The sequence below is a fragment of the Pongo pygmaeus genome, chromosome 13 (genome assembly GCF_028885625.2).
Source record: "Pongo pygmaeus isolate AG05252 chromosome 13, NHGRI_mPonPyg2-v2.0_pri, whole genome shotgun sequence".
Lineage (NCBI taxonomy): Eukaryota > Metazoa > Chordata > Mammalia > Primates > Hominidae > Pongo > Pongo pygmaeus.
The window spans coordinates 95,876,359-95,895,046 of NC_072386.2; the positions used below are offsets into that span (position 1 = coordinate 95,876,359).

Below are 18,688 nucleotides of genomic sequence, written 5' to 3' on the forward strand. Positions count from 1 at the left end.
TTCTGGCATTGTTATATGGGAGCTAGGAGCAGCCAATAGAAACATTTTTAAAACTTGCAGTTTATTAGATAAAATTGAATTGCGAACATTCATCTTTAGAGCAGGAACCTTGCCATTTAGGTTTAGAAAAATACTTCCTACTTGTCCCATATTCTTTATGTATCTTGAATTGCTAGTTTTTAATTAATGACAGTGGACTAAGCTTCGCTTAGGTCCTTTTTTGTTTTAAATGATGAGTGTATCTTTACCTGTATGCAGTGAAGCTGTTTTCGATAAATTATGGCAAGAGGTACAAAGTATTAAGATAATTAAAATTTGTTTTATATATATATATAAAACAAATATAACAAGTTTTTTATATATATATATAAAACTTGTCTTGATTATCTTGCTACAATAGCTCACTGAAATGTTTTTCCTCTATTGTTGCTATTAAAATTATTTGTAAGTTCATTATAACGATATATATTTAAGATTCTGATGGCAATAGGAAACTTCATTTTAATGACTTAGTTTTTTTTTTTTCCCCTAGAGTCAGATTAGTCAATGTAATAACGCCCTGGAGAACTCTGAAGAACTATTAGAATTTGCAACAAGGTCATTAGATATAAAGGAACCTGAAGAATTTTCAAAGGTACACAAAAACTGCATTAATACACTTAACAAGAGAAGTTGTATTTTTAAAAAGGCGTTTTTGTTTTTCTTTAGTTTTGGATTTCTTTACTGATTTCTAATACTAATAAAGGCTTGGGGTTTCTTGATAAGTAAAATGCTGGCTGTTCATTTATTCCAAAGCAAACACTTAGAAGTGTGTGTCTTTAGGGTCATCAGCAAATATGTTTAAAAAGTGTTTCTGTGTTTCTGTCTATGAGCTGCTTGGGAAAGCATCATCACTTTATGCACATGAGCACTGTAACTGTGTAACTTCTTATTGCAGATAAATGCCCCCACTGCTTAATTTAAGTAATTGAATGTTTTATTACAACATGGAAATGTAGATCCTTACTTAAGGGATATGTTTAGTATAAAAATGTAAAGAGTAGAGCAAGAAGCCTGCTAATGTTTTAACTTAGATCCTGGTGTTTAAGTGATTGTAAATTGTAAGTTCTAATTCTTCTTTTAAGTAGGGTCATTTTAAATGATTACCATTTTGTCAAATCAGGACTCAGAAATGTAGAATATATTTTAAAATGATGTGAAAAGATTTGGAAATTAAGCTATATAATCAGCAAAAATTACTGTGTAGTTATCAAGATAAAATTTGAGTTTGATGTTATTTACTTCACCTTTGTGGAGTATGTAGTGAGCTGCATTGGTGTTAGAAAGGTAGCTTTATAATTGATTTATGCCTAGTGATTGTTTTCATTTTATGATTTTCTGTGAACTTGAAGGTAGAAAAAGCTTCCTTGAGAAGGTAACATTTGCCACCTTACATCTTTGGATATTAAAATTGAACTTTAATTGATTTCTTCTTTTAAATACATGAATCAAAAAAGTTCTTTTGCTGTAAGCCAATGCATGAATTAATTCTTTAAATTTGGAGGTGAGTTGTAAAGAAGCTTACTAATGCATATAGGTAGACTTATTATATAAAGGAATTACAAGGGAAATGTACTATACTTAAAAGTACTTTAAAAGTATGATGTGTTGGCCAGGTATGGTGGCTCATGCCTGTAATCCCAGCACTATGGGAAGCCAAAGTGAGTGGTTTGCTTGAGCCCAGGAGTTTGAGACCAGGCTGTGAGATCCTGTCTGTACAAAATACACAAAAAAATTAGCCGGGCATGGTGATGTGTACCTGTAGTTCCAGCTACTCGGAGGCTGAGATGGGAGGATTGCCTGAGCCTAGGAAGTTGAGGCTGCACTGAGCTATGATTACACTGCTGCACTTTAGCCTGGGCAACAGAGCGAGACCCTATCTCAAAACAAAACAAAACAAAACAAAAAAAGCACTATTTCACTTATTTAGAGGGCATTCATGTGATAACCTTAAGTGTCTGGAACATAGCTAAGAAACATGCAGAAAGCAAAAGATGTCTTAGTCATCAAAATCAACATCATAGAGTTCATGGACAATAGTTAATGTCCTCCATTCAAGATCATTTCTCAGAATCTGTTGACTATTGTACTTGATACTACTATTATTTTCAGCATTTTTCTTTCTGTTTTCTACTTGTTAACAAATTCCCCTTTTAGTGGAGTAGGGCAGTTGTTAATGACAGGCATAGTCATAGTAGCAAGAATTACCAACTGACAGCCTGAAAGTGAGGAAGAAGACAGGAAAACTATAGAATGTGGACACTAATACACAAAAATGCCTTGAATCCAGTTGATTTAAGGAGAGACTGATACTTGGAAAAACTATGATAAAAGTTTATTTCTCCCACGTTTCTCTTTCTATTGACATTTTTAGAGTTCTTCTGTCTTCTTTCTCCCAAATGCTACCCTTTTCTGTTTCACTGTCCTTTATTCTTTCCAGCTTTGTTTCTGTTATAATTTGTTCCTGACAGATTATAAATTAGAAAGGTTCTGATAAAATAAGTCACATTGTGGTTTAATATGCCACTTCGCTTATTCTTACTATTTGGATCTTGTCTTGCAGCAGTTTATAGTACTATTTAGCAGCTTAAACCATTTGGAGTTGTAGTGAAATGAATTACAACCATGTGTCGCTTAACAACGAGGATGTCTTCTAAGAAATGTATCATTAGGCAATTTCATCATTGTGGGAACATTAGAGTGTAATGGCACAAACCTAGGTAGTATAGCCTACTACATACCTCAGCTGTATTGTATAGTCTGTTGCTTTTATGCTGCAAACCTGTGTAGCATGTTACTGTACTGAATACTGTAGGCAATTGCAATACAGTGGTATTTGTGTATCTCAACATAGAAAGGGTATAGTAAAAATACAGTATTATAATTTTATGGGACCACCATTGTATATGCAGTCCATTATTGACTGAAACGTAGTTATGTGGCACATTACTATATCTGTCAGTGTTTCCTAGCCAGAAATCTGGGTTTATCATTTAGGAAAAATGTTTAACTGAGAGCTGCTTGCAATTATTTTCTTCGTATGTCCAAATAGTATCCAGATAATAATTTGAGTTCAAGTAAAAAACTAAGTTCACTTTCCTAGCCAGCTACATGGACTACAGGCCTGCTTCAAACACCTAGTTGCTGACTGAATAGGGAGAGATGACTTTGGAGATTATTATTAGTCTAGCAGTATATTGTTAGATGTCTGGAAAAAAATTCATTTAAGGTATACTATTTGTGAATATCCCACATTAAAGTGCTTAAATGAGATTAATATGAATGGCCCATGAGGACAAAAAAATAGCATAGGCTAAAATCGAGGCAATGTGTCTTTTCATACTTCATTATCTTCAAAAAGAGTATTTTAAGTTCTAATATTTAAATTATCACATTGCAGTATCTCAGCATGAGAACTGAATGTGAAGCTATGCTATTTACCAGCATTTTACTTTCTGAAAGTAAACAAATACAAATAGCACAAATGCAAAAAGATTTTAGAACATATCTTCACTAATTTTTTTTAACTGCTAGAAGTTTGGTTGTTAGTAAATTTATGCAGAAGGATCACCAGCAAATGGGATCCAGATCATTAGCTTTATTCCTGGACTTAACAAATTGGCAACATCCCACCAAATGTGGGTTCTCTGCTAATAGCTGGCCTGCAGAACACTGCTTGGACCCTTTACCAAAATTAGTATTTCTATTCCCACCCTGACTTTAGACCTTGAATTCTCTCTATAGAAAGAGCTGGGTCAGTGGAACAATTTCCAAGTCAGTGTAACTAACTTGCCATCACAATTGTGCCACACATGCTCCAGTTGTCAGACTAAAAGGGAGAAAATAGTTTCCTATCCATGGGGTCCCTATAATGGAATAAAAAGTACAGAATTAGGTGAAAGGGGAACAGTGTCTTCTGCATTTTATCACAGCTGAAGAGGGAGAATGGGTTTAGTGTATTTCCCACATCTCACTTGTAATGAATGATTCGCCTGTAGAATATTGTCCATTGAGTGTTAGCCTCTGACCACTGGAAGGAGTGAATAAGAAGAGGAGTGGGTAGAAGCTCACTCAGTACTTTCAAGTAAGCAGAAATACTGCCAGAAGCTCCCTCTGTAGGCTGAAGTTAAGAATGTTAGGAGAGAGGAGAGGACCTTCAACAAAAGCATGAATGTTTCAGTTTTGAGAACAATATAAAAAAACAGATCTAAATATTTGTTAAGCATAGGTCAAATTGTAGTTTTCACCTTAATTTCATTTCTTGATGTTTATGTCTTACAGAAATGCAATCTCCTGTTGTACAAATGTGCCTAATCATAAAACAGTTGCGTGCACTACTGTATTTCAAAGTGTATTTCAAGTTATTCACTGAGGCTTTTGTGAGAGATTCTTTCAAATGATCATGCTTTTTGAAAAATAGTTCCTTTTATGAACAGATAAATATATGTCTACCAAATACAAAACTTCTAATGTATGGGATCAACTGGTGTGCAATCTTTTTTTTTCCAAAGACATATTTTTGCCTAAAGGAAAATAATGTTTTGAGGCTGTCTCTTTTTCCCTCTCCCTTTCTATGAAAAGAGAAATGATGATATTAAAGAAGAAAGATAACAATAAGATACTTTATCTTCAAAGTGCTTGATAAATTCACAGAAGAAAATAGTTTCTATATTCACCCATTACAGATTAAGAACAAAAGAGATTGGGAAAAGATCTGTTAACTTTTTTCTATGTGACTGGGAAAATATCTGGTTTAACGTCTTTAAATTTAGTTGGCAGTTATGAAGATTGGTTTGCGATTGCTTCTACTTTACTTATATTACAGTTTCTCTGCATTCATATCAGAGATGGTGACTTCCTTTCTCCCTCTCTCTCTCTCTTCCCTCATTCCCTCCCTCCATCTCTTAGTTAATTGTTTTTAAACTAAATCTTACAATTCCATTTCTTTAATCAGTCATAGAAATGTCACCTGAGACCAAACTTCCTTAAGTAGAATTGTAAGGCTGAATTTTGTCAAACATCTGTTTAATTAGTACCGGCTGATTCCAAGATTTACCACTGCTGTTGCCAACACATTTATTTGAGCCTACATAATTCCATGTAGTGAGTTATGAAGAAGCTGCAATGAATGTTTAGATTTATTTTTAGGTTATGGTACTGTATGTTATTGAAAAGCTTCCAAGAAGCTTAGTTATATTACTTTACTCAGCATCACTCTTTAGATCTTCTGTTGAAATCCTTTCTGCCAATTTTGTAATTGACAAAAGTCACCATTCTTGAAATAGAGGAATAGAACCTTAGAAGCTTTATAGTATTGTGTATCTTTTGGATACCTTTCTGTTTTGAGAGAATTCTAGAAAAAAAATTATTTTCCAATTTAAGACATTTCCTGAAATTGGGCCCTTTCAAAGAAATATCTTCAGAATTTGAAACTCTGCCTTCTAATCATTGCTCAGAACAACTTCTTAAACCTCTCTTGTATTTATACAATATATATGCAGTAAAATATGAACCTAAATGAAAGTGGAGCCATGGGAGTTTTCAGTTTTGCTAGCTGGGTATATTCTATGTAAATGCATGGACAACAGTTTTTCCTAGATTATCTGGCTTTTCATTTATTCCTTTCCTGGTTTTTCACAAACAGCATGGTACATGAAGTGATACCATAAAAGCTTTGCATGCATGCATATGTGCACACACACACTAAAAATTTTCACCTTATTAAATTTAGTAACACTTGACACAAAATTGAATCATTGTGGTCAGTTTAAAAAATGGTGATCGTCTTCATATCATTGGGTTATGCGAGGGTGATTGGTAATATTTCTCTAAGTTCGAAACCAGTTAGGAAATAAGACAAAACAAAACTGATAAGAGGCCAAATAATGATAAAAGCATATTGGAAAAGATGGCTTTTGTTATTGGACAAGTTTCCCAATACTAAATACCTAGAATTAGACAGACAAATTCACCCAGGCATGATCAGCAGGGGCTGCCTCAGGTGATGGGCAGGGGAAGCCTCTTTCAGTGAACGTTATGGCACAGAGGGAAAGAACAGAATATATGTTCTCCCTGGGCAAGCAAGCTGTGAGAAAAAGCAGACGGTCCTGAGCTACTCATTTCTAGTTTCTCCTTTCAAACCCATTATCAGATAAGTCATATCATTTTCCTAGGAGAAATAAGGGAATGGAGAGGCAAAGAGTAATCCTAGTAGTACTTGTTTCATATCAAGTACAGAGAAGAGTCCTTTCTTTCCTTCCTTTAACACTTACATTAAAATCTTTGTCTGTAATTCCACCTTTAATGACAGTAATTAAAAAAATCAATTAAATTAACTTTTTAAACATTTTCTATCTCTGATACTACAGTAGTTTCATGACTTAAGATACAGATTCCACAGAATTTGTTTGTGTAGCATGTGGGAATGATTTTTGGAAACATTAAGGAACAAAATTCCTTAGAAAAGAAATAGAATGATTAATATACAAGGTCTCAACTGATTAATAGTAATGCTGAGACTGTATAATATGCTGATCTCTTAAATCTCAGTTCTGTGTTGCCTGGGCGCGCTGGCTCATGCCTGTAATCCCAGCACTTTGGGAGGCTGAGGCGGGTGGATCACGAGGTCAGGAGATCAAGACCATCCTGTCTAACATGGTGAAACCCCGTCTCTAATAAAAATACAAAAAAGTTTGCCAGGCATGGTGGCTGGTCCCTGTAGTCCCAGCTACTCAGGAGGCTGAGGCAAGAGAATGGCATGACCCCGGGAGGCGGAGCTTGCAGTGAGCCAAGATCACGCCACTGCACTCCAGCCTGGGCGACAGAACAAGACTCTGTCTCAAAAAGAAAAAATCTGAGTTCTGTGTTTTTGAGTAGAAAGAGTACTCAGACCAGAATGTTTTAGGGTGGATATAAAAATGACCAATAATAAATAGGAACAACGTTAGAACTGAAGAAGAGAGGCCACAGAAGCATTGCTACATATATCTAATTAACATTCAAATAAATTTAATAATTATTAAGTATTACTGTGTCCTAAGCATTTTTGCTAGGCACTGGGGATACAGTGTTGAGCAAAACAGCCTTGTCTATGTCTGATATATTGTTAACTATACTGGTTACTGTGGAGAAAAAAACTTTTGTTGGATATATTGTATGTAAATATAAAAGGGACAACAGTTTTTACTTGTTTTTTATTATTTTGTGTGACCATGCAGCCTCAAGTAAATAGCTGAGTTCCCTTTCTAAACTTGTGCTTGCATAAAAAAAAAGACAAAAGAGATACCTTATATATAGGTTTAAGTTGGTAGCATGTATGAAATCATCATGGAGAAAGACCCCATTGCTAGAAGTATTTCTCTGGTCTCTTTGTGTCTGAATTTCTGCCATTACAACTTTCTTTGGAGTAAAGGTTTATAGAATTGCAGCCTAGTTGTATTTGTTAGCAGGCAAACTCTCAGAATTCCTTGCCCTGTAGAGGCATATAGAAAAAACTTGGAACAACAATTATGAAGTAGTGAAAGAGATTTCTGAAGAAAAATTAGAGAGTAAATTTGACATGTACAAGAAAACCATGAAGGAAGTTGTCCCATGAAGGAGATTGGTTGCTCTAGTTGATGAGTATCAGACTGAATGAAGGTGGAGGTGTGTTTTGATAATCTTAAGGTAAGAAAAAAACATTTATAGTCACCTGGAATTTGTTTGAAGTGTTAAATTTTCCTCCTAAAAGGTGATTTTTGTGGGGTCTGGATTTTCTACTATAATTCTAACATCACATGAAAGCTTATGTGAACTATACACGTAAATTTTCTGTAGTTTGTGTTTTGGTGAATATGAACTAATCTATTGCAGGGTTTATATCCTAACTTTTCTTGCATGTCACTGCCATTGAAACTTGCATGAAAAGCACTAACTTGCCTTCTTTCTCTTCTCCCTGATTGGCTCCAAGGCTGCCAGACAGATCAAGGATAGGTATGGTATAAAACACATTTTTACTTAAGTATAAATATTGAAGTCAGAAATGAAATTCAGAAATAGTTTCTTAATTAAAATTGTGTTAGTTAAGATAAAAAAAACCCAATGACCAAGTACAAAATAAAATGTCTTCTGTGTATTTTCTTGGAATAACCATTGTATCAATAAGTTTTTTTAAAAGCATAGTTGTGGATAATTATGTGCTTCAGAAGAATTTCATTTCTGGTGTAGTAATATAGTTAGTTTTAGTTTTAGAACAGTTCTTAATTAGTTGTACTAATGAAGAGGGAACTATTTTGAATAACTTAAAAATATATATTCCTGGAATGTGTTTTCTGTTGTTAAATTTAAATATAAGTGGGTCTTATTTTCTGTGAACTCACTCATTTTAAGTAGTCCTCAAGAACTAAAGCTCTCCTATTTCACTGCCCTCCTGTTAACACCTTGTATTCTCATTCCATCCTGTTCCTGGTGCCATCTCTTTCTATTTCTAATGCCACCACTATCTAGTTAATATTCTGTGGGAAGAGAAAATTAAAGAAAATTATTAAAGGTTTTGGTTTAAAAGGTCTTTCTTATTGGTAGAGCCAGGCTTAAGAAAAGGAACTTAGTACTTGTAACGAACATAGAGTGCTAAAGGAGTTGCTGGCAACATTTGGATTGCGTTAATGCAGAAGGAACAGTTTGGATCTGCCTGTCTAGTCACTGAGTATTGTCTGTATTGAGATTATAGCAAGTTTTTTCATCTGAGGATCATGAGATTCTCTGAAAGGCACAGCTCTTCAAAGTACCACTCCAAATCCTAGATTAAATTATTCTTCATCAGATAATTTACAAAAATTTTCATTATAGATTATGTGAAAAACAGTGCCTCTATTGTTAATCTTGGCTGAAAATTTTACTTCTGGGTTTCTCTCTTTTTTTTTTTTTTTTTTGAGGCAGAGTCTCACTCTAGCACCCAGGCTGGAGTACAGTGGTGCGGTCTTGTCTCACTGCAACCTCTGCCTCCTGGGCTCAAGTGATCCTCCGCCTTATCCTCCTGAGTAGGTGGGACTACAGGCATGTGCCACCACACCCAGCTAATTTTTGTATTTTTTGTAGAGACAGGGTCTTGCTATTTTGCCCAGGCCAGTCTGGAACGCCTAAGCTCAAGCTATCTGCCCAACTTGGCCTCCCAAAGTGCTGGGATTACAGGTGTGAGCCATTGTGCCTGGTCCTATATTAATTTTTATATTTTTTGTATATTTTACATCAGGCAGTAGCTAAAGACATGGATCATTCTTATAAATCCTGGATCTAGAAAGATGATTGTGAAAGTTTGAAGGTGAAAAATATTAGCTGTGTGAGGAATGGATGCTAGATAGGTCAGTTTTGTGGATAAGGTAGATTTGGGTTGTGTCTGGAAATTGCTATGAGTCATCCATCTTCCTCCCTGGGTATATTATACTTACTGTTTAGCTACCTATCCCACTACATCCTTCTCTAGTTCCTAATTTTCCGAATTAGAAGTTACTTCCTAATCATGACCTTGCAAAATCTCTCCTTTTTTCAAGATTCTATATGGCTCTTTGCATCACAGAATCTTGTCTGTATCCTTGAACTCTTTGTCTTTACCCAGATTTGTTTATCAGAATTTAATTTTATGACCAATTTCAATGGCTGTATTCTTCACTGAAGCTTGGGTTTTTTGCGTCTTCTAAGCCAGCCTTTTGGCTTGATTTCATAAGTATCCAGGTGATCTCAGGAATTAGAGTTCAGGCAAACTGTGTGTGTGTGGTGTGTGTGTGTGTGTGTGTGTGTGTGTGTTTTTTGCTTGTTCAAACCATGTAGCATTTTTGTGGTCCCGGGCAGAATTTTTACTTCCTGACTGAGGAACATTTCTGACTCTCAACTTAATTTTTTTTTTTTTTTTGAGACAGAGTCTTGCTCTGTTGCCCAGGCTGGAGTGCAGTGGTGCAGTATTGGCTCAGTGCAGCCTCTGCCTCCTGGGTTCAAGCGATTCTCGTGCCTCAGCCTCCCAAGTAGCTGGGATTATAGGCACCTGCCACCACACCCAGCTAATTTGTGTGTGTGTGTGTTTTGTAGAGATGGGGTTTCACCATGTTGGCCAGGCTGGTCTCGAACCCCTGACCTCAAGTGATCTGCCCACTTCGGCCTTCCAAAGTGCTGGGATTACAGGTGTGAGCCACTGTGCCCGGCCCTTCAACTTAATTTTTAAAATTTGTTGTTTAGCTTTATAATGTTGAGGTTTCTCTGATGTAGTTTTTGGTACTCCCCAAAAGTGAGCTTTTAGAATTCCATTATTGCCATTTAAAATATAAAAATAATTTAAACATATAGTCATAATAAAATAACTACTGTAGCTATTTTCACCAAGCAAAGAAAGGATTTTTTTTTTTTGGGGGGGGGTCAGGGTCTTGCTCCATCACCCAGGCTGGAGTGCAGTGGCACAATCACAGCTTACTGCAGCCTGGACCTCCCTGGCTTAAGGGGCCCTTCCACCTCTGCTGCCTGAGCAGCTGGGACTGGCAGGCACGTGCCACCATGCCCAGTTAATTTTTTTGTATCTTTTGTGGAGATGGGGTTTCGCCATGTTGCCTAGGCTGGTCTCAAACTCCTGGGCTCAAGCTGCCCTCTCTCCTCAGCCTTCCGAATTGCTGGGGTTACAGATATGAGCCACCATGCCCACCCTAGGATTATCTTTTTATAAGGGCATAGATGGATTTTAAGGGAGAATGTGTAACATATCTGAGCAAGAAATCAAATATAAAAAATGAAAACATCTGTGAAAACTCATAATTTATCATTTGCTATGGTAGAAGTTACACAGAGGAACAGCAGGATTAAGAGAGAAAACTCAGGATAGAAATAAGATAAAAGCACATCTCTATAACTTTATAGAATTACTAGCGTGTACTTCTGGGGACTTAATAATATTGGAATATGATTAGTCAGGGTATATTGCAGGAGTTATTGGTTCTTGAAAGAGAGTCAAGTTAATTAGGTAGTTTGAGGAAATGAAAACTATGTTTTGTAGTTATTTTCTCTTTGCAAAAATCAGGAGCGAAGGATCCTTGAATTTACCTTGTGCTAGTAGAAATGAACTAAGAAAATCAAGGGGAATTAAAACATACCTAGCCTTGTGGATCCTGTAGTGTAGAGAATTATCTAATGAATTTTAGATGTTTAGTTTGGGCTTTGAGGCACATGTCTAAATACATGAAGTTAAAAATTAAAGTTCAGTCTTCTGAAAGATTGTAGCATTGTTGCCCATCTAAATTGATTCATGGAAACTTAAGTTTTCATTGACTAGAAAATAAGAGTTGTTCTTGTTTTTTTTTAAAGCTTTGATAAGCTTTTCCAATGCATTTATGGGGCATATACTTTTTCTTTGACATCATGGTGATTTAATCAGATCTTACAGGTTTAAGGTTTAAAATTCTCTAAAATACTTTAGGATCTTTTTTCTCAACATTTCTCAGTAAACATTTAAATATTTAGTCAGGTTTTGAATTAACCAAGTAGGTTCTAACCTATTCACTGATTCAGTGAGCATTTAGTAAGTACGTATCTGACTATAGCTCTTTCAGATGTCCTTGAATCACAAGATACTTGGGGCTGTAAAGAATAACATATGTAGGACTCAGTATTTGTTCCTTTTTATTGAAATTGTATTATTTGAGAGACAGCTTAGTGTAATATGCATGAAATACTCAGCATTATCCTTGGCGTATAGTAAGCAGTGTGAATTCCCTTTGCTGTAAATTATATTTCAGTATAGCACTTTCTTCTTGATAAACGCATCAACTGTTGTTTACTTATTGTTACTATTAAATTATTACTAGTTCTAAAATGAAGTAAAATAACTAAATACAGAAACAGCTTGACATTTTTCATCCTAAAATAAGTGAATATAGCAAGTTTGACATCTTTCATTTCATTGACTTCTTGGGTAGATTTGGCAGATCCAATTGATTTGGCAGATACAATTGACTAGGCCTAGTATTCCCCCTTGTCCCACCAGCTCTGTTTCCTTCCCCTTCCAAATTGTGTACTAGGAGGACAGTGTTCACCTGTAGTACTTCTAATCATTCTTGAACCAAAGATAGTAAGGGGCTTACTTTGTGATACTTGTGGAAATTTATTGGAGCATGAAAAATTGAAATTTGAGATAAAATTATAAATTAATAAGAGGGTTTCTTTTAATCTTCAGTTTTAATGGACTACAGATTCTCTGTACTTTGGATAAAGTGGCTTCATTCTTTTTTTGTTTTTCCCTCCACATTCATCTAGTAAATGTTTATTGAATTCCTATTATTTCCATGGCATATAGTTTTTCACAGGGCGGTTTCTTCTAGTAGGCTTCCCTGCAGCTGATGTTGATAGATCAGAGTGACACCTAGTATGGTATTCATTGATAGTGATTTCACTTCTCTCCTTTCTTATCCATGGCCTATCTTTAGCAACTACCAAACTATACAATATTAGGTCAATCTATCTCTACTTTTATTTTAGGGTACATGGGGTAGCTGTTATTACTAGGGAGAATGTTTGAATCAAGGTGTGATTCAAATGAATATAAATGAATTTAAGTTCATTGTCTGGCATATGAAAAGGAGTAAGGCTGGCATCAGGAAGTCAGTAAGATTGAGTGTACAGATGTTCAGATGAATGTTGACTCTGGTAAAGATTATTTTTATTGGATATTTGTTGTTATTCGTATATATGCAATTTAATAAAAATTGGCTGGGAGGAAAGTTGCTAACCAGTTGTCTTAAATGTCTTTAAAAAGACATTTTGTAGTTTTTTATTTAGTTAATTTTGAAGACTAAGAGCAAATTTCTATTTCACTTTTTACTTTTATTATAGTCTCTGAAATTATTAGTGATATAATTTGTCTTTTCATTTTATAAATTAAATATGATTTGATACTTCCTATTTCTTTGTTTTAAAAAGTATGTTTGTGTTTACCATAGAGTCACAATGGCTTCAGCCTTTCGCCTTTCTTTGAAACCAAAGGTCAGTGACAACATGACTCATTTAATGGTGGATTTCTCACAGGAAAGACAGATGCTGCAAACTTTGAAGTTTTTGCCAGGTAAATACATGTATTACATGTAAAGTTTTGTATAAAAACTTTTTTTTTTCTACAAGATTTTTTTGCAGTGAACATTGGTATGTAAATATTAAGGAAGTATAGTGTGATTTTTTTTTTTCATTCAGCTAAGGAATAATTAAATTTGCTAGTTTTTTTTATTTTTAGAGATTTTATTGGTAGTAAAAATTGTATTTTCAGAATCCTATCAAGGGATCTCTTATTGTTAGCTTGGCAGAGGGAAGCAGTATGGTGTGATGGTTCGCAGTTGGTCTCAAGGCCAGACTTCTTAGGTTTGAATCCTATTGCTTACTTGCTATGTAATCTTGAACAATTTACTTAACTTGCTTCATTTTTAACATCTTTAAAATGTGATGTTATTCTTCTAGGGTGTTTATAAGGATTAAATAAATTGATACCTCTAAAATATTTGTAATAGTACCTGCACGTAGTTAAAATTCAGTGAATGTTAGGTGTTGTCATTATTATTATTGTGGTTGTTGGCTCAGATGGAACTTTATCTTCAGCAATATGTTAACATTATTTTATTAAAGTATTAACATGAGGATATTGCAGTAGCCAAAACCATTTGTGATTGAGTCCCCAAATTATTCACATATGTAAAAGAGCCAATTAAGAACCAATCTTAGTCTGTTTTGTGTTGCCATAACAGAAGGCCTGAGACTGGGTAATTTATATAAAGAAAAGAGGTTCTCTAGGCTGAGAAGTTCAAGATTGGGCAGCAGTGTCTGGCAGCTTCTGGTGATAGCCTCATGCTACGTCAAAACGTGATGGAGCACAGAAGGGGAACTAGACACATGCAAAAAAGGCAAAACAAGAGAGTCAACCTCACTTTGTAAGAACCTTTTTTCACGAGAACTAACCCAGTCTTTTGAGAAAGACATTAATCCATTGTAATGACCTAATCACCTCTTAAAGGCACCACTTCCCAACACTGCCATATTGGTGACCAAACTTCAACATGAGTTTGCTGGGGACAAGTCAGGAATATGACTTACAACCTTTTGGTTAGGTTTTTTTTTTTTTTTGCATCATGTTGCTGATAAACTGTTTAGATATGGTGATTTGAGGGATCAAGGAATTTCTTGAAAGTGACATGTTTTCCTTACAAGTACTTTTTTTTTTTTTGAGATGGAGTCTCGCTCCGTCACCCAGTTTGGACTGCAGTGGTGCAATCTCGGCTCACTGCAAGCTCCGCCTCCCGGGTTCGCGCCATTCTCCTGCCTCAGCCTCCCAAGTAGCTGGGACTACAGGCGCCCACCACTGAGCCCGGCTATTTTTTTGTATTTTTAGTAGAGACGAGGTTTCACCATGTTAGCCAGGATGGTTTCGATCTCCTGACCTCGTGATCTGCCCGCCTCGGTCTCCCAAAGTGCTGGGATTACAGGCGTGAGCACAAGTACTTTTTTTTTGGAGGCTAACTGTTTTTGGATAGAGAATGTTGATTATATGGAACCATTCCTTTTTTCCTTGAATATATGGTCAGGGACTTTAAAATATGATTGGAAAAACAAGTTAGTAGTTCTAACACTATAATGGAAACTAGGAAGGGTAGCACAAGTGAAATACTAATTTGTGTGATATAGATTAGAAGTTCTAGAGGAGTTCATAAAAGGAAAAGATGAGAGAAGGAACTATAGTTGTAGAGGAAGAAAGTGTACTTGTCATTGGCTATTTACCTAAACATTGGCCTTTCAGAATTTCTATATTTTCATTCACAGGGCTGTACTTAAGAGTAAAACTGATATTAAAGCAGGAATAAACATTTTTAAAAGTTTTATTTTGATTACCATATAATTTAAAATGGTTTGGTCTTTTCAATCTGACATGTAGAATTTCATTGGTAAGAAGCTGGATTTTATTTTAGTTTTGAAAATTTGAGGTGGCACAGGTTACCAGTTAACTGAGGTTTTACTTTTAAGTAGAACACTTTTATGTTCACTTGTGGGAGATAGGGACTTAAATTTCAGACTAGGGAATATATTTCCAAATGTGAACTTTCTTACTTAAGAAAGGAAAATAGGAAATAAGTTTAGAAGTGACATTAACCATATGTCTCTACTTACCACCAGTATGACCCTAAAACTTCAGAATTTCACCCTTCTTCATATAGCCATCAGATATAGAACATTCTTAATATAATTTCCATCTGAGTGGAGAGCAAAGAAAAATTTCAGCAACCTAGAGAGGAAAGTTGTCCTTTCCTGCTTATCTGTTTACATATTAAAGTTACTTTAGTATTTTTGTTGGAAAAAGGAATATATGAATGTGGTAAACAGCCAAAGTAGTACAAAAGAGTATAAAGTAGCCCTCTCATCTCAGACTTCCAATTTTCTTCCCTAGGACCTACCATTGTTAACTAGCATGTGCTTATCTTTCTAGAAACAGTCTATACCTGTAAAAGTGTCATCATATAGGCAGAATCATGTAATTAGTAATTTTTGGCGATTTCATGTGTTTAAATCTAACATATAATTCACCTCCTTTAAAAAGGTGGAAGCATATAGTACAGCAAAAACTCAAAAAAGGAAGCATACATATACATTGTTATATAATTTTGCTTTGCCACTTAACAGTATGTAGGAGTTCATTCCAGATCACTGTACATCTCCTTTATTTTTTTTTCATGACTAGATAGTAGGAATGTAATTAGTTCTTGATGAGTATTTAGGTTTATAGTCTTTTCATTAGAAACAATGCTGAAATGATCAAATACTTGTGTATATTTGCAGAGAGGTGCCACTATCTCTTGAGGACAAATTCCTGGAAGTGGAAGTACATGTTTATTTTAAATTTGAGTAGATTTTAAGTTGTCAAAGAGATTTAACAGTTTATATGTACTGGAAAATATTTGAATGCCTGTATTGTTATACTGCTGCAAACACTGCTGTCAGGTTTTTTTTTTTTTTCCTATTCTAATAGGTGACAAATGTATTATGATTGTTTTAATTTTCATTTAAGTATGAATGAGTTTGTGCTTTTGTCATATTTTCATAAGTCACTTTAAAAATGAGCTCCCTATTTATGAATTTTGTCAAATTTTCATGGGATTGTTAGTCTTTTTATTAATGATATGTGGGGTAGGACCTTTTAGTATATTAAGGAAGTCAACCTTTGTCCTATGTGGTGTATATCCTTGCTCACCTTGATCATTTGCCTGTTGAATTTATGGTGATTTTTTTTCCTAGCAAAATTTTTAATTTTAGTGCGGTCAAATACATCACAATTTTCTTTTGTGACTCTTAGATTTTATAAAGGTCTTACTTAGAAAGACTTTCACTATTGCAAGATTGTAAAAATACACATATTTTCTTATATTTGTAGCTTTTTAAAAATAAACTTTAGTTTTAGAGCAGTTTTAAGTTTACAGTAAAGTTGAATGAAAAGGTATGGAGATTTCTCATATACCTTCACACATGCATAGCCTTCTTCACTATCAATGTCTCCCACCAGAGTGGTATATTTATTGCAATTGATGAACCTACACTGACACATCATTATCACCGAAAAGTCTATAGTTTACATTGGGGGTTCCCTCCTGGTATTGTACATTTTATGGGTTTGGGCAGATGTATACTGACACGTATCCCATGTTGTATTATCATACAGAGTATTTTCACTGCCCGAAAAATCTGCTGTGCCCCACATTTTCATCGTTCCTTACCCCCAGTCAATGGCAACCACTGATCTGTTTATTCTCTCCATAGTTTTGCCCTTTCTAGAATCTTGTATAGTTGGAATCATATAGTAAGTAGCCTTTTCATGTTGCTTTCTTTCACTTAGTAATATGCATTTAAGTTTACTCCATGTATATTGATGACCTGATAGCTCATTTCTTTTTAGTATGGAATAATAGTCCATTGTCTAGATGCACCATGGTTTATTTATTCATTTATACACTGAAGCACATCTTGGGCTTCCAACTTTGGGCAGTTATGAATAAGGCTACTATAAACATCTGTATGCACATTTTTGTGTAGACATAAATTTTCAACTCCTTTGGATAAATGCCAGTTATTGAATGGTATGGTAAAAGTGTGTTTAATTTTATAGAAAACTACCAAACTGTCTTTCTAAGTGTCTGTATGATTTTGCATTCCCACAAGCAATGAATAGAGTTCTGTTGCTCCACATTTTCACCAGTTGGTGGTATTGTGGTATTTTATTGTTTTTTAAAATTTCAATTTCCCTAATGACATATTATGTGAAGGATCTTTTTATATACTTACCGTCTGTATGTCTTTTTTGGTGAGATGTCTGTAAGGTCTTTGGCCTATTTTTTTTTACATTGGGTTGTTTCTTTTCTTATTGTTGAATATTAAGAGTTCTTTAGGCCGGGCACGGTGGCTCACGCCTGTAACCCCAGCACTTTGGGAGCCCGAGGCGGGCGGATCACAAGGTCAGGGGATTGAGACCATCCTGGCTAACACGGTGAAACCTCGTCTGTACTAAAAATACAAAAATTAGCCGGGCGTGATGGTGGGCGCCTGTAGCCCCAGCTCCTCGGGAGGCTGAGGCAGAATGGCATGAATCCGGGAGGCGGAGCTTGCAGTGAGCCGAGATTGCACCACTGCACTCCAGCCTGGCAACAGAGTGAGACTCCATCTAAAAAAAAAAAAAAAAAAAGAGTTCTGTGTCGTCCTTATCAGATGTTTCTTTTGCAAATATTGTCTCCCTGTCTGACTTTTTTTTCCCCTTGACGATGTCTTTTACAGAGCAAGATTTTTAATTCTAATAATGTTTAGCCTATCTTACTGTTTCTTTCATGAAGCTTGCCTTTGGTTCCTTTGATCTATTTGTCTCTTCTTTCACCAGTGCCACGTCTTGATGACTGTAGCTTTTTTTTTTTTTTTTTGTGATGGAATCCCGCTCTGTCGCCCAGGCTGGAGTGCAGTGGCGCGATCTCTGCTCACTGCAAGCTCCGCCTCCCATAGTATGTCTGAGAGTTGACTAGTTTCAGTCTTCCAACTTTGATCTTTTTCAATATTGTGTTGCCTTTATCTGGATCCTTTGCCTTTCCATATAAACTTTAGAGTCATCTTATTGATATCCACAAAATAGCTTACTAGGATTATGATTGGGATTGCATTCAATCTGTAGATCAAATCGGGAAGAACTGACATCTTAAGAACATTGAGTATTTCTAGCCATAAACATTGGAATATCTCTACATTAGTTTAGTTCTTTGATTTCTTTCATTAGAGTTTTGTAGTTTTCCTCATGTAAACATTGAACATATTTTGTTAGATTTATATCAAAAGATTTCATTTTGGAGGTGCTGATGTAAATGGTATTGTGTTTTAATTTCAAATTCCACATGTTCATTTCTGGTATACAGGAAAGTTGTAGGCCTTGTATCCTGCAGCCTTGCTGTGATCACTTATTAGTTTCAGGAGTTTTTTGTTGATTCTTTTGGATTTTCTACCTAGATGATCATGTTATTTGTTAACAAAGACAGTTTTATTTCTTTCTTCCCAACCTGATTACCTTGTATTGTCGTACTGCATTACCTAGGACTTCTAGTACTATGTTGGAAGCAGTAGAAAGAGGGGGATCCTT

At 35.3% G+C, this 18,688-nt stretch overlaps 1 protein-coding gene across 6 annotated transcripts in view; it reads left to right on the forward strand.

Moving 5' to 3' along the window:
* The window catches only part of FSD1L (fibronectin type III and SPRY domain containing 1 like), a 97,722-nt gene that overhangs the window by 31,118 nt on the left and 47,916 nt on the right, over nucleotides 1-18,688 (forward strand). For all 6 annotated transcript variants that reach the window (XM_054500368.2, XM_054500369.2, XM_054500370.2 and 3 more), the window contains exons 4-6: nucleotides 533-634; nucleotides 7,988-8,010; nucleotides 12,990-13,111. In XM_054500368.2, the coding sequence (XP_054356343.1) occupies nucleotides 533-634; nucleotides 7,988-8,010; nucleotides 12,990-13,111 (247 nt within the window). The remainder of the gene's footprint in view (nucleotides 1-532; nucleotides 635-7,987; nucleotides 8,011-12,989; nucleotides 13,112-18,688) is intronic.